At 56.1% G+C, this 13,262-nt stretch overlaps 8 protein-coding genes across 8 annotated transcripts; 2 read left to right on the top strand and 6 right to left on the bottom strand.

The window, feature by feature from the left end:
• Nucleotides 1–574: 574 nt before the first annotated feature.
• On the bottom strand, nt 575–1,549 carry W97_03585 (uncharacterized protein; the record flags this gene model as incomplete). The annotated part of the gene is made up of 1 exon (XM_007781481.1): nt 575–1,549. One exon carries the CDS (start codon nt 1,547–1,549, stop codon nt 575–577), a length of 975 nt encoding a protein of 324 aa, XP_007779671.1.
• A 598-nt stretch (nt 1,550–2,147) lies between these two features.
• Nucleotides 2,148–4,387, bottom strand: W97_03586 (uncharacterized protein; the record flags this gene model as incomplete). Its single annotated transcript, XM_007781482.1, has 5 exons — nt 2,148–3,267; nt 3,342–4,093; nt 4,149–4,208; nt 4,268–4,296; nt 4,354–4,387. The coding sequence occupies 5 exons, from the start codon at nt 4,385–4,387 to the stop codon at nt 2,148–2,150; spliced, it is 1,995 nt and encodes a 664-aa protein (XP_007779672.1).
• Nucleotides 4,388–4,737: 350 nt separating this feature from the next.
• Nucleotides 4,738–5,580, bottom strand: W97_03587 (uncharacterized protein; the record flags this gene model as incomplete). Its single annotated transcript, XM_007781483.1, has 1 exon — nt 4,738–5,580. One exon carries the CDS (start codon nt 5,578–5,580, stop codon nt 4,738–4,740), a length of 843 nt encoding a protein of 280 aa, XP_007779673.1.
• Nucleotides 5,581–6,124: 544 nt separating this feature from the next.
• W97_03588 (uncharacterized protein) lies at nt 6,125–6,353 on the bottom strand (the record flags this gene model as incomplete). Its single annotated transcript, XM_007781484.1, has 2 exons — nt 6,125–6,242; nt 6,301–6,353. The coding sequence occupies 2 exons, from the start codon at nt 6,351–6,353 to the stop codon at nt 6,125–6,127; spliced, it is 171 nt and encodes a 56-aa protein (XP_007779674.1).
• A 543-nt stretch (nt 6,354–6,896) lies between these two features.
• On the top strand, nt 6,897–8,681 carry W97_03589 (uncharacterized protein; the record flags this gene model as incomplete). The annotated part of the gene is made up of 5 exons (XM_007781485.1): nt 6,897–6,951; nt 7,056–7,186; nt 7,242–7,779; nt 7,888–8,478; nt 8,548–8,681. The coding sequence occupies 5 exons, from the start codon at nt 6,897–6,899 to the stop codon at nt 8,679–8,681; spliced, it is 1,449 nt and encodes a 482-aa protein (XP_007779675.1).
• A 115-nt stretch (nt 8,682–8,796) lies between these two features.
• Nucleotides 8,797–9,871, bottom strand: W97_03590 (uncharacterized protein; the record flags this gene model as incomplete). The annotated part of the gene is made up of 2 exons (XM_007781486.1): nt 8,797–8,894; nt 8,959–9,871. The coding sequence occupies 2 exons, from the start codon at nt 9,869–9,871 to the stop codon at nt 8,797–8,799; spliced, it is 1,011 nt and encodes a 336-aa protein (XP_007779676.1).
• A 768-nt stretch (nt 9,872–10,639) lies between these two features.
• Nucleotides 10,640–11,432, top strand: W97_03591 (uncharacterized protein; the record flags this gene model as incomplete). Its single annotated transcript, XM_007781487.1, has 2 exons — nt 10,640–10,806; nt 10,883–11,432. 2 exons carry the CDS (start codon nt 10,640–10,642, stop codon nt 11,430–11,432), a joined length of 717 nt encoding a protein of 238 aa, XP_007779677.1.
• A 636-nt stretch (nt 11,433–12,068) lies between these two features.
• W97_03592 (uncharacterized protein) lies at nt 12,069–12,786 on the bottom strand (the record flags this gene model as incomplete). Its single annotated transcript, XM_007781488.1, has 3 exons — nt 12,069–12,260; nt 12,382–12,560; nt 12,609–12,786. 3 exons carry the CDS (start codon nt 12,784–12,786, stop codon nt 12,069–12,071), a joined length of 549 nt encoding a protein of 182 aa, XP_007779678.1.
• Between the last annotated feature and the right edge of the window lie 476 nt (nt 12,787–13,262).

The following is a 13,262-nucleotide window of genomic DNA, read 5'->3' on the forward strand; positions in this document are numbered from 1 at the left end:
AACGGGCGTTTTGTCTACATTGCTTTTTCTTTTTCTTGTTCGCTGCTATCATCCACAGAAGAGAAGAAGTTGCATATGCTTCGTTTCTTGGCTAGCATTGCGGGTGTCTTTGGATCATCTGTGCCCCCTTCCCTTTTTCTCTTTGCTCATTCCTAGTCTTTCTCCTTCTCCTCGATACCAAGCCTTATCAGGCGCTACTGCTTGTTTTGCGGCCATCGTTGATTTATCGTTATAAGTATCTGTGGGGAGCTGGGGGTGGGTGGTGGTAGTGTTGCATAGGAGAGAAGAGAATACATAATAGCTGGTTGATAAGTTTGGAGTAGATGCTTGCTGTGGTTCGTACGTTTGTCGGTGCTGGGAGCCACTGTCGATCAATGGTGGACAACTGCATTGGGGAGTCGAGCTTATAACCACTGAGTATTGCATCCATGTTCGCGCCATCCACGATACGTCGATCAAACTCCTCCCTAATCTCAACGTTCCCGAGCCCACTGCAGATTGTCACTGTGACATCTCGCGACCAACAAATCGCCCTGCAAAAACGAGCAAAACCGCCCAAACCCCTCCACAACCCTCATCCAGCACCTCCCCACTTCATCTCCCCCAACGACCAACATCTCGCCGCCCAACACGCAACCAACAAATCCCGCATCCCGCCATCCAACTGTCCCAAGATCCTAAACGCCTCCCCACACTCCACCGCCACCACCCTCCCATTTCCCCCCGCCCACTCCACCTCCCCCTTCCCCGCCTTCGCCCTATACAGCAGCTCCCGGTTCCATTCCTCGTCGGCATGGTACCCATACTTCTGCATCTTCCGCTCATTCTCTTCTCGCAGGCTATCATTCGCTTTATTCCGCGTCAGGTGCCAAAACTTCCACCATTTCCCTGCCGTGAGCGAGGAGCCCTTTTCGAGCCGTATGAGGCCCGGGAGAGTGGAGGCGCGACACCCACGGATCTCGATCCCGGCGGCTACGCTGGTGCCGGCCCAGCCGCCAAGCGCGGAGACGTTTTTGGCTTCGTAGAGGGTGCCTTCGTTGTCGTATGCGACGGCGCTGTCGCGACGGCCGCTTATGCTGGCTATGCTGCCGCGGCTGGGGCCTGGCGAGACCGGCGAGCCCCTCGAGGCTGGTGGGACCGGTGAAACATGGGCAGCCGACTCAACATACCCCGGCGCGCTGTAGCTCCTTGCGAGCGACAGGCGCCGACTCTCTGTCGCGAGCAGCCTTCGGATGCGCAACTGGTACGGCTTCCCAGACTTGGTGGTGAGCACCGAGAGCTGGTAACGCGGGGTGTGCGAGGAGGAGGAGATGGTGTAGATCAGCGGCGCGTGCAGGGCAAAGGTTGTCGCGGCGTCGTCGAGGGGGGTGTAGGTTGGTGGGAGGTCATCGTTTGATGCGCCTGGTGTTTCTGGGGCTGCTGTGCGTGTTGCAGAGGCAGGAGCGGGAAGGATGGGGAGGGTTTGCGGTTTGTACAGGTAAGGGGGTGCGGTATCATGGTCGAAGGCGGGGGGAGGGTTGCGGAGGAGGTCTTGGAACGGGTCGTCCATGGGCTCTGATCGGGGTTGGGACGGTCAGGTTCAGGAGCACGGGCTCATGAAGCTGGAGAAGGGCGATCCGAAGTGATGGAGCCATTGCGGGATGGAGGGTGGCGATGTACATGATACTTGGTGGGTTGGTGGAGCTGATTGGGAGCGCTGGCCTCCGCAGCGAGCGGGACACTTCGCACGTGACACCTCGCACGTGACACTTCGCACGTGACGCCATGGACCATGGACTTGTTGATCGGCTCAGCGTCGTGGTCGGTGGTGCTTGATAGGACGGCTCTCTGCTGTGTTTAGCAGCATCAATACCGAAACTAATTGATGGCACGCCGTACGCTCTGCGCTCCATGGCTTGATCGTTGCCGGCTCTCTTGCAACGTTGCTTGTCGATTCATCATTGTGATCGCTGCAGATATAGCAAGAAGTGTGAATGATTGAAGATGTCCAAGGGCCCGCTCGCTACCCATCTGCCTGCAGTAAGTTTACAGTCAACCAGCTTCTCTAGCCAGAATTCTCCGGTAGACTTTTCCATGAACCTTGTCATCCGCGTGCCCACTCGCTCCAGCCCCCATCCCTCCACCCCCTTCCCCCTTCCCCCCTCCCCCTACGACCTCGCCTCCTCAAGCTCCAACTCCAGCTGCCGAATCCTCTCATCCTTCTCACTTCCCCCCTCTCGAGAGCCTCTGAGCTGAGTCTTCAACACCCCGACCTCAGCCGTCAGCTGCGCAATCTGCTCGCTCTGACCCGACATGGTCTTGTTCTGGGCTTCGAGCATGTTCTTGATATCCTGGAGGTAGTCTTTTAGGCCGGCTGCTGCGCCTGCCGCAGCGCCGCTTGCAGAGCGCGCGCCTGTTGACGCTGATCCGTTAGCTATCGAAGAGACCGACGAAGTTGGCGCGTGGGATATGGAGGGAGTTGGTTTGATGTCCGCGGGTGGAGACGAGGGTTCGGGGTCGATTTTTGCGGATGGCTGGAGCGCGGTCGAGATAGCTGGTCCCATTGTCTTCTCTTCCATCCTCTTGGCTAGTGTTGGACTTGTTGTTCGGTCGGTAGATGCGTCTGTGGTAGACGCTCTGGCCATCTCGGGTCCTCTGGTCTTTTGTTCCATGCGGCCTGCGAGGGGTCGTTCAACAGGCTTAGGGATTTCCTCGAAGGATGAGGTCTCGGATTCGGAAGAGTCCTCGTCCTCGTCGGCGAATTTAGAGGCCATGGATGAGAGGGAGGCTTTGTTGTCTTTCACTGAGGGTGGTGGACCTCTTGAAGCTGATGCCTGCGCCGGTGCGGGCGAAGGTACAGGGGCCGCGGCTAGCTTGACTGGCTCCGGTTCCGGTTCAGGCACTGCCGGTTCAGGCTGTGCTGTCTCTTTCCTGTCCACCGCTACTTCCACCGGCTCCTCCCCCTCATAGACACTCTCGAGCGAGATCTTCGGCGGATATCCGTCTTTGCCATCGAACCACTCCGCGGCGCTCACAGCAGGCGTGGTGCCTGTCGTCGGTGGGTATATGTCCTCTTGGAAAACCTCGGCGCGCCGTGGGACGATGAAGGAGATGGGCTCAATGAAGGTGTCATTGACGGTCTTGAAGCAGCGCATGACTTCGTTGTCGTGCACGTTCACACCGCGTTTTGGCAGGAAGGCGATGCCGCGCTGTGGATCGGCGGATTTGTATTCTGAGAGGTACTCAAACTTGTCCTGTGAGAATTCGTAGTAGCGGATGTTGCCGTCACTGCAGGTGTGTTAGATGGTCTACCCCTAGCAGTTGCGCGGAAAGGAGGAAGACAGTATGGAAAGGAGGCTCACCCTTTGCCGGCGAGGTACAGCATTTGCGTGCCGTCGTCCCAGAAAGGCATACAGACGCCAGAGATTTGATCGAGGATGGTGAAGCCGCCAATCGGTTCCTTCGGTGATCGCGCGTCCCAGAGACCAAGTTGCCGATCGCTCATCCTCGAGAACCCGGTTGTAGCTATCTTATCATGCTCGCCCATCCATACTGCACGGCTGTTCTTTGCACCCGAGTGTCCCGGCACCTCATGCGCCGGCTTCTCTTGCCTGACGTCCCACACGCGGAGCTTCTTGTCTCGGCAGGTGGTGACTAGCTGCGTTCCTGTAGCATTCCATGAAAGAGACTGCACAATGTCCGCGTGTCTGAGCTGCAGCTTCGAGGAGCCTGTCTCGACATCCCACAGCTTAATCGTGTAGTCGCCGGACGAGCTGGCGAGGATATTCTCCGCGGCTGGATTGAACAGCACATGGCCCACTTTCCTCGAATGTCCGGTCAGCCTTGAGACGGGCGCTACGTCTGTAGGCTCCTCGGCATCGGTGTATAGCGTGAACCCATCCGGCACTTTCCATATGAAGACCTTGCCATCGTCGGAGCCAGAAGCTACCAGCGAGTCGTCGAATGGACTCCAGTCAGTGTCAAGGACTGCTGCAGTGTGGCCGCGGAACAGTGGTATCTGCTCAGGTAATCGTCCGCGCTCGTTGATGGGTATGACGGCGAATGCGCCTCCACCGCTGGCTTCCCAATTGACGGAGATGTATTGTGGATTCGCCTGCCCTAACTGTCAATACCGTCCTATGCAGTATTAATCTTCCGTTGGAGCCGACCTTGGTCAGGTTTGTATCCCAGGCGTTCTTGGAGATGCGCAGGTTATCGTAGCATTGTTCCTGGGAAGGCTCGCTTTAGCTGACTGCTGGCTCGACGGATAAGTGGCTCGAGAGCTCACCTTCTTCGTCGACCGTCCAAAGACGTGCCCTAAGTCGGCGCATCAGCTGTAAGCCCTTGGAGCAATTGGACTGATCCGTGGCTTACGGTACTTTGAGGCCCTGACGAAGCGGCCAGACATTTGAGCGCATGCGATTGGGACACACCGGTATAGTTGAGGTCAAGGGGTCCGACGGGAAAAGTGATAGCGCGAGTCTATGATTGAGTAGACCTTCTATATAAGGCTGGGGTGGAGTTGATAGTTGATCAGTGGTCGAGCTGGTCATTGTTCGCAACCACAGCGGCGCCGCGGCCGCCGTCGCTTTGTGCTTGAGGCAAACGGCCTTGGCAGATTTGGCTCCAAAGTTCGGCCTCGGGCCTGAGGCATCAGGTGTGCCATGAAAAAGGCAGCGAGATAGACCATACTACTATGTGCACGTGTGTATATGATCGTTCTAAGCAGAGAAACTGATACGATGTTGTGGACATCGTCTACAGTTTTGGGTCCTCCGCCTTCGCACATCTCCTATCGAAGTACTCCTCAAGCAGCCGGATAACCTTCTTTGCGCTCCCAATGGAATTCTGGTACCCAGCACCCGCATGCCCGTACTCATGACACACAATCCTGACTCCCCTCTCTGTCTCCACTTCCTCAATCTCCACTCTAGCCCCACCCTTCCTGCCCGGCCTGAGTCCCACGTTGACAGCAAGGACCTCAAACCCCTCATCTCTGCTTGCATCACCATTCAACAACTCTGGGGCCATCCCTCTGCACCTCTTCAAGATGTCTTTCGTAATCTCCTCGTCAGACTCAGCGCGCCAGTCCCCAGCCACTTTAGTGCCACCGAGGATAGTCGTGTTCGTCCCTGGCCGTGGTATGATGTAAGAAATTGAGGCCCTAGCTGGCGGTGCGGGATTGGCGTCTTCGAAGCTTCGCATCTGCGGCGCAAGTCCCTTCACCAGCACCGTCTGGCCGCGGATGGGGAAGACATTTCCGTCTGGGACAAGCTTGAGTGCGCCGATGCCTGTGGCGTTGATGAATGCTAAAATGGACACGCTATTGGGCGTCTCGTTGGCGACCACGGTCTCGGCAGCGAGAACTGCTCCGCTGATGCTGGCATCGGTCGGGAGAGAGGCGCGGATGATGCGGGCGCCGAGGGAAGTAGCCCGGTTGAGAAGGTATTGAAGGTATCGAGGTACGTTGATGGAGATGCTCGTGTAGGACGCGAGTCTCGTTGACTGTTGAGAGAAGGCTGGTGCCGCCTTGCAAGTTCGAACGAAATAAAAGTCTCGCACGTAAGGCGACCACCAAACGGATTGAGCTCCATTATGCATAGTCTCGGATCTGGGTGAAGTCCTGGTGAGTTGTCTTAGATGCGGACCGCGCAAGGACGTAGAGATGAAGGGGATGGAGGTTTACCAGCCGAAGACATGTTGAAATCTCTGGGTAGTTCGTGAATACAGTAAGCGTCATACACTTACACAGCTAAACTAAGCTAAGGGAGACAATGCTGCCGGGAAACTTCAAAGGATCTAAAGGTGGTGCGTACGCCTAGACCCGACTTCGGAGCAGAAGCCTGTGATCCGTCTTTCTCTTCTTTGTCAATGATTTCCATCCAGAAACGGTAGCTTTCGATATCCCATTGACATTGCTCTGGTGTATCGGGAGTTGCATGAGTTCGCCACTGCGCGCCGCCCCTGGAATAGAGTAATGTTGACATCAGTCTATACCCAGCCCTTATAAGTGACCCATCTACATCATCCCTGATAACCCGAGGTTATCTCAAGTAAGGAAACAATACCACAGACAGAACTCGATGAACTGGAAGGACGCAGTGAACCGGCGGAGTTGTGAAGTGTGTGAACAACGAAAGCGGCATTACCATGGTGACGTGTACTCGATGGATTCATCTCCGGGGTAGTGTTTCGCCACGATGGTGACAGTATACCCGGCCTCAAGAAGGGAGAGCGCTGTCTGCAATCCAATGACGCCGGCGCTTCACGAGAGTCAGCCCTGAACAAGTCTCTTGCCCCTGGAATAGACTGGTGTTTTACCCAGCGACAACGACATGTTTCTGAGAAGACATGAACTCAGGGGTCGCGGGCATTTTCAAAGATTTCGTCGTTTTATAGTTAGCTCATCCGAACGACTTGATGAACAAAAAGAGCAAGTAGCGAAATAAAGCCCTCCTTGGTAGGTTGAACGTCTGGCTAGCAAGCTGGACTCAACCCTCTTTTTCCCAAGCCTAGTCTGTACCTAAGCAGGGCAAACCTGCATCTTGCATATAAGCTGATATTGGATTGTGAGATGCGGCTCAGCGGAAAACCGGCATGCCGTTTCAGGCTAGAGGTGCGGCAAGTTCCCGGCTTTGAGATCGTCGACACGTTTTTGCGACACGGCGACAAAGCGCGGGACAATTCGCACTTCCATACATAGCACCTTCTGCTTCATCGTGTTTTGACACATGTCTTTGCTGATATCTCCCTTGATGTATGAACACAGCATATGAATAGCCTCTTGCACCAAATCTCCTGTCCTCCCATTCTTGAAAATCTAGGCTGTTCATTGTGACATCATCGGGAGATAGAGTAATCGCCTCGGGCAGCCACATTAAACCCAGCAGCTTGATCCGCATTGGGCCCTCAGCAATATGGTGCTCGAAAATGACACCCGAGGCTGGATAATGACTGCTGCCAGCGGTCTCGGTAAGAAGAATCCATACGCTGTTCGGTTCGTAGCTGACTCCATGGCTCCAGCTTGCATTCTAGGAGGTACTTAGCACTGTCTCGATAGCAGTGCACCGAGTCAGGACTGACGGTAACAGCTTCGATCATATGTGTGGATGTCCTCGTACGCCTCGTACCTGGCAAGAGGAACTTCAGGATACAGGACAGCAATCCCTTCTTATCCTCTTCTCTCAGTCTTAGTTTTGGGGTCATGGTGAGCTTCTACAACACTCTGTGCCGTATGCCTCATACTCACTCCGCCAACCAAGCTTTTCTCGTCCTTGTACAGCATGCTGCCGTCGTCGAAGAGCTCCTTGGAAAAAGCCGGCTTCTCGCCCAAGGCGGCCGCATGGACCTTAATAGGCTGCTTCCTGGCCGGCGTGGTTGGCATCCAATTCCTTTCCCGGATATTACACCATTACATGCCATCACACATTGTAGACTGCGATCACTCTCACGACGAAGAAGAAGCTAGTCACGAGGAACACCACGGAAAGAACGGCCATCCAAGGCCCGAACCGAAGCCTCAGCGTTGGAGAGGCGAGCCACTGCGACCTGGCGTTGGCTTACCGACGCATGGTGCAAATGAGGCGCAGCAGCATCTACTCGACGCCGTTAGTGGTCAGGAAGCTCGAAGGGCAGAACGCCACGGCCTCGCTCGCCGTCCATCTCTGCATCATCAGCTGACCGCCACTATGTCGAAGATAGTATCTGGAACCCAACACAAGTGTGACGAGAACGGCCAGTGCTTCGGCTACTCTGATCCGTGCGGCCAGGACTGCTTCAAGAATGTATCGGCCCGTGGTGGTACCAAAATCCCACCGTCGTTTCAGCCACGGCAGCCCGGCCTGATGAGGAGCGTCACGGCGCCGTATTCGCAAACTTTCCCCGGTGAGCGCCAGCCGCTACTCCCAGATGTGGAAGAGGAGGCGCCATTTGTTCCCGTGCGGTCTGAAACTCGGGCTTATGGGACTACGTCGCCGCCCAGCTCCGGCACGCTCAGCGGCAGCCCCAACGCCGAACTATTCAAAACCGCCAGTGCGCCCTCGATCCAGCCGGAATACCAGGACGAGCATGAGCATGGGCACCAGGATGGCCACGAGCACCACCACGATGACTATCACGAGGGCCATGGCAACCAGCCCCACCACCACCACGTCCCCACAAACGCCTTCCTCTCCATCGGCCTGCAAACCTCCATAGCAATCGCTTTGCACAAGCTGCCCGAAGGCTTCATAACCTACGCGACGAACCACGCGAACCCCAAACTCGGCTTCGCCGTCTTCCTCGCGCTCTTCATCCACAACATCACCGAGGGCTTCGCCATGGCGCTGCCGCTGTACCTGGCCATCAACAGCAGGTGGAAGGCCATGTTCTGGAGCAGTTTGCTTGGGGGCGCGAGTCAGCCGCTTGGTGCGGGGGTTGCGGCGCTCTGGTTTAGGCTGGCGGGGAGTGGGGATATGCAACCTGGGGAGGGGGTTTATGGGGGGATGTTTGCTGTTACTGGTGAGTACATTCCGGGTCCTGGGAACGTCTTAGGTTAGGGAGATGGCATGCTGACGCACTGTGATATAGCTGGCATTATGGCGTCGGTTGCGTTGCAGCTGTTCACCGAGGCTTGGGATCTGACGCACAGCCGGAATTTATGCATGGCATTTGCATTTGTGGGGATGGGGATCTTGGGGGTCAGCTCAGCGTTGACTGCTTGATTGGATCGAATCATTGTAGCGGCGTTTGATAGACGTGTCTTTGACTTGGATTCACATTAGGGGTGACAAATGTTGCCAGATAGGAAGATTCTCATTACTAGATCTCGATGGCAGCCTAAACATTCAGCCAATAAAAGGGTATTCCCACACGCGTCTGCTTGCGATACTCGACGTACTCGTCGCCAAAGAACATCTCCAGCCACTTCTCCTCTCCTGCAACACGCAGTCAGCAATCTGCCCCATCTTGCAAACCTCCCAACAAGAAAAAAAAACCTACGTCGTATGCGCCTCACAAAGAACATCCACAGCACCCCGGCAAACACAGTCCCGCACACCACGTTCCCAATCGCAACCTGCGTCCCAATCGCCCACCAGAAATACCCAAAGTAGCTCGGATGCCGCAGATAGCCATAAATCCCGTGTCTGACCAACACATGCTCGGCTTTCTTCCTCGTCTGCACCTGCAGGTTGAAATTCGTGCCCGCGTGCGCGAGGGCGATACTTCTCGCCGCCTGGCCCACGACGATCATCACAACCCCGAGGGCGATGGAGTAGGGGGAGCTGAAGCGGGACTGCCAGTGGGGAGCGTAGAGGGAGGTGTAAACGGCTTCGAGGAGGCCGGAACCTTGCGCGACGAGGTAGGCGGATCCGTTGCTGAGCAGGAAGGCGTAGACTTTTGCCTCGGGGCAGTTGTGGATGGCGGTGATGTAGTATTCTATGAAGTGGAAGAAGGAGAGGACGGCGGTGAAGAGGGTGGCGCGCCAGAGGCGGGTCCAGTTCTCCCTCCCCTCATCCGGATCCTTGGAGTGGAAAGGTATGTAGAGCAGCGAGAAGGTCGCGACAAGACTGAGCGCAAGCACCACGCCCAAGAGGAAGGCGTGCATAGCGATGCTCGACAAAGAGCGCTCGTGGTGCGGCAGGAACTCCGTCATGGGGACGTAGCGCGGCCCGCCGACTGAGGCGAGAGAGGCCTTGAGCGACTCCTCGGCCTCGTGGTTCTGCGCTTCTTGGCGCGCTTCGCTGGCATTGCTGAGGGCGGCGGCGCGTTGTTTGAGGCGCCGCAGGAGGTGGAAGCCGGGGAGGTCGGCGGGGGAGCTGGGGTCGTGGGCGTAGTTCGAGGTGGGGTTGGGGGGATGGCTGCTGCCGGTGCCTGTGGCGGAGCCGTTGCTGGTGCTGGGTGCGGACGACATGGTGAGGTTGGGCGCGAGGAGGGAGTGTTCAGGCTGAGGGTTGAGTAATGCACTAGCTGCTGCCAGCTGTCGTTAAGTTTCGGCTGCAACGTGAGGGTCCCTACTCAGGAACTTAACGTAAGGTTGGCATGAAAGTAGGGTTGAGACGACAGAGAGCCGCAAGACTCGATATTGAAACAATGGGGTTTGGGATGAAAGCGGACAAAGCTGTCCGACGGGGAAGAAGGCGATGAAACACACGACCCTTTTGTCCAGTCTCCGTCCCAGCGTAATGACCTACATGGGCATCGTAATCGTCGACCTTAGCATGAACGAAGGACGGGAGGAAGTGCAAGACGCGTTTCGTGCTTTCCAACGTTGCCCTCTCTGAGCTGAGATGCACGTCTTAACGTTGCGCCTCGCGGCGGCACGGCGGGTGGCTGAAGGTTGTGGTTGTGGCCGCCGTGCCGCCCTGCCCCTCACCGCCTTCGAAGAGCCGCCAGAACCAAAACACCAAAAACACCAAGCCGCCCCCGCGATGCATTGCATCATCGCTTAGATGGGCAACCCGAGAATCTTTCCGTCTTGTCCCCCAAGTACTGACTGCATACCCCGCCTCCACAAGTCCTAACGTTAGATCCGCTGTAAAATAGAATTGGACCTTTCAACTCCTCCAAACCCTCCGATTGCAGTGTCTGCTCACTCGAAGCCCCTTCACTGTAATCAATTCATTGTCGAAGCACCTTGAAACTTCAAGTTACACCTACTCCCCAAGAGATTCAGTCCACAATGGCCCTCTCAGAAAACAAACAAAGAATGCTCCGCGGCGAGCTCTACCACGCCTTCACGCCCGAGCTCATCGCCGAGCGCGACCGTTGCGCGCAGGCCCTAAAACGCTACAACAGCGCTAGCGCTGGCGAAGTATCCCGACGGCGACAAGTAGAGTTATGGAGGGAGTAAGTATGTCTGCCCCCATCCCCTTCTCCCTCCTCCGTCCAACCCTCACCACACCTGCTAACCCACCAATCCCAGCGTCCTCGGCGATAAAACGCCTCTACCGCCCCAAAAAGACACCCAAGAAGAAGACGACAGACTGTTCGCCTCCGAGCCCATCATCCTGACCCCCATAGTCATAGACTACGGTACCAACGTCCGCGTCGCCTCCGGCGCCTTCATAAACTTCAACTGCACAATCCTGGACACCTGTCTCGTAACCATCGGGGCACGAACCCTAATCGGGCCCAACGTATCCCTCTACAGCGGGACCCATCCGCTGGATCCAGAGCTGCGGAACGGGACGCAGGGCCCGGAGATGGGCAAGGAGATCCACGTTGGCGAGGACTGCTGGATTGGTGGAAATGTGGTGGTGTTGCCGGGCGTGAGGTTGGGACGGGGGTGCGTGGTTGGGGCTGGAAGCGTCGTGACGAAGGATGTGCCAGACTTTCACGTTGCGGCGGGGAACCCGGCGAGGGTGATTAGGAGGATTGAGACGAGGATGGATCCGGAGCAGTCAAGGACTTCCGAGGAGGCCCAAAAGGAGGGGGCGGAAAAGGCGATGGGGGAGATGAAGGAGGCGAACTAGTAGGTGTGCGAGTTCGGGTGAGGGCTGTGCACCTGGATGACAAAGACATATAGACTTCTAAATTACGGCACTGCGTTCGCCATTGATACTGAGCCTCCACTGGGTACGACAGCAGTCGGTTGCGAAACGTACGTGGATAGAGGCGACAGGGGCGTTCTGAATCCGTTGGAAGTAGAATCAAGGTCAGAAGCTTATAGTCATAGTTGTAGTAGGCATGATGATGGATTCACGACTCGATGGTTTTGGAGTCTAGCAATTATTATCACCCTCGTACTATATAGTACATGATGTGCAGTCGCTAGAGAGAGCGTCCCACCTGCAATAGCTATGCCGGACGCAGGTCTCTGAATCTACCTAGATGCGGATAAACACGCTCTTCCTTCAGGTCAAGCCTGTACTGCGCCCAGTCCTCTTCGCTCCATTCGCTCTTGCGCTTCGAAGAATACGCGCGCACGGGAAGCGGTGCGGATTGCTGTGATATTCCCTGTTGCGGTACTGCTGCTGGATATGTAAAATACCTCGGGGCCCAACTCATTGGGACTAGGCCTCGTGCCGGTTGGGCCCCCGATACGTAGATACCTTGGCTGTTCTGACCCCCTCCCTGCGACACTAGAGTCGCTGGATTGGCATAGTACCCTAGAGGATATGGTTGTGGAATAAGAGCGTAGTCTTGTGGGCCTTGTGCCGCTGGGGCCACTGCTGCGTGGGAATCTTGTCTATTCTGGCTCCCTTCCCCCAATGCTGGAGTTGCTGGATTCGTATAGTACCCCGAAGGATGAGGCTGTGGAACCAGAGGATAGCCTTGTGGCCCTCGTGCCGCTGTAGCCCCTAGTGCGTGGGAGTCTTGCCTCTCGTGACCTCTTCCCTCCGACCCTCGAGTTGCTGGATTTGCATGGTACCCGGAAGGATGAGGCTTTGGGTGCAGAGAGTAATCTTGTGGGCCTGGCACCGCTGGAGCTCCTGCTGCCTTGACATCTTGTCCGATCTGATCCACTGCCACCAACGCCAAAGTCGAGAGCGCGGAAATGCCATACACCACCCGCCCCGTCTCACACCCACCCTTAACAACCTTAACATCATTCCGATGGATGTTGCAAGTCTTCGAGTTGACATCGCGTACATCTGCACCTGGAAGTTCATGATTAGCCGAAGCAAGCTGAGGTATTGTGAACTTACCTTGTTGAGCCCGTCTGCGGCAGACCAGGCAGGGTTCGGCTAGCTTCCGCTTCTCCCATATCACTTCGTTGCAGCAGGGTACGCCTTCGTAGGTCTCGACTATTGGATAGCCGCAGTTGTGGTGCATGTTGACCTTGTGCTCGCATCCTTTGAACACCATAAGGAAGAAGTAGCACATCTTGTCTTGTTGGGCGGAATTTCTTTGACGAGTATTGGGAGAGTAGCGGCGATTCCGGTTGGTAGGGTTTCACCAGGTCGCGAGGTGATGGAAGAGCTTGCACCTGAAGGATGGAGGCTAGGCCTGGTGGTCGTCGTGGTGACGGTACGTTGCCGCGAGAAAAGATGAGCATGCGAAGTGCGTGCCTTGAGATGAGAGCGAGACTCTTCCGGCGATATGAGACCGTTCCGGTGATACGAGATTCAATAGAGCAACCGGATCAAGCGATGTAAAGATAGATGGAGAGTGAAAGTGAGTATCTTTTCGCTTTGAAGTGCTAAGGATGCTGAGACAGAGAAGAGCAGGCGCCCCATTCGGAACGCTTTCTTGACAAACACCAACAACGGGGCCCTCCTGCAGCGTAGCAGCGAGATGGCAATAGCAGCCCAGATTAGGCAGCTTCCGTCCTTGAACATCGTAGCACCGTGGTGTTAAAA

Source organism: Coniosporium apollinis, assembly GCF_000281105.1.
Source record: "Coniosporium apollinis CBS 100218 chromosome Unknown supercont1.15, whole genome shotgun sequence".
Classification (NCBI taxonomy): Eukaryota; Fungi; Ascomycota; class Dothideomycetes; genus Coniosporium; species Coniosporium apollinis.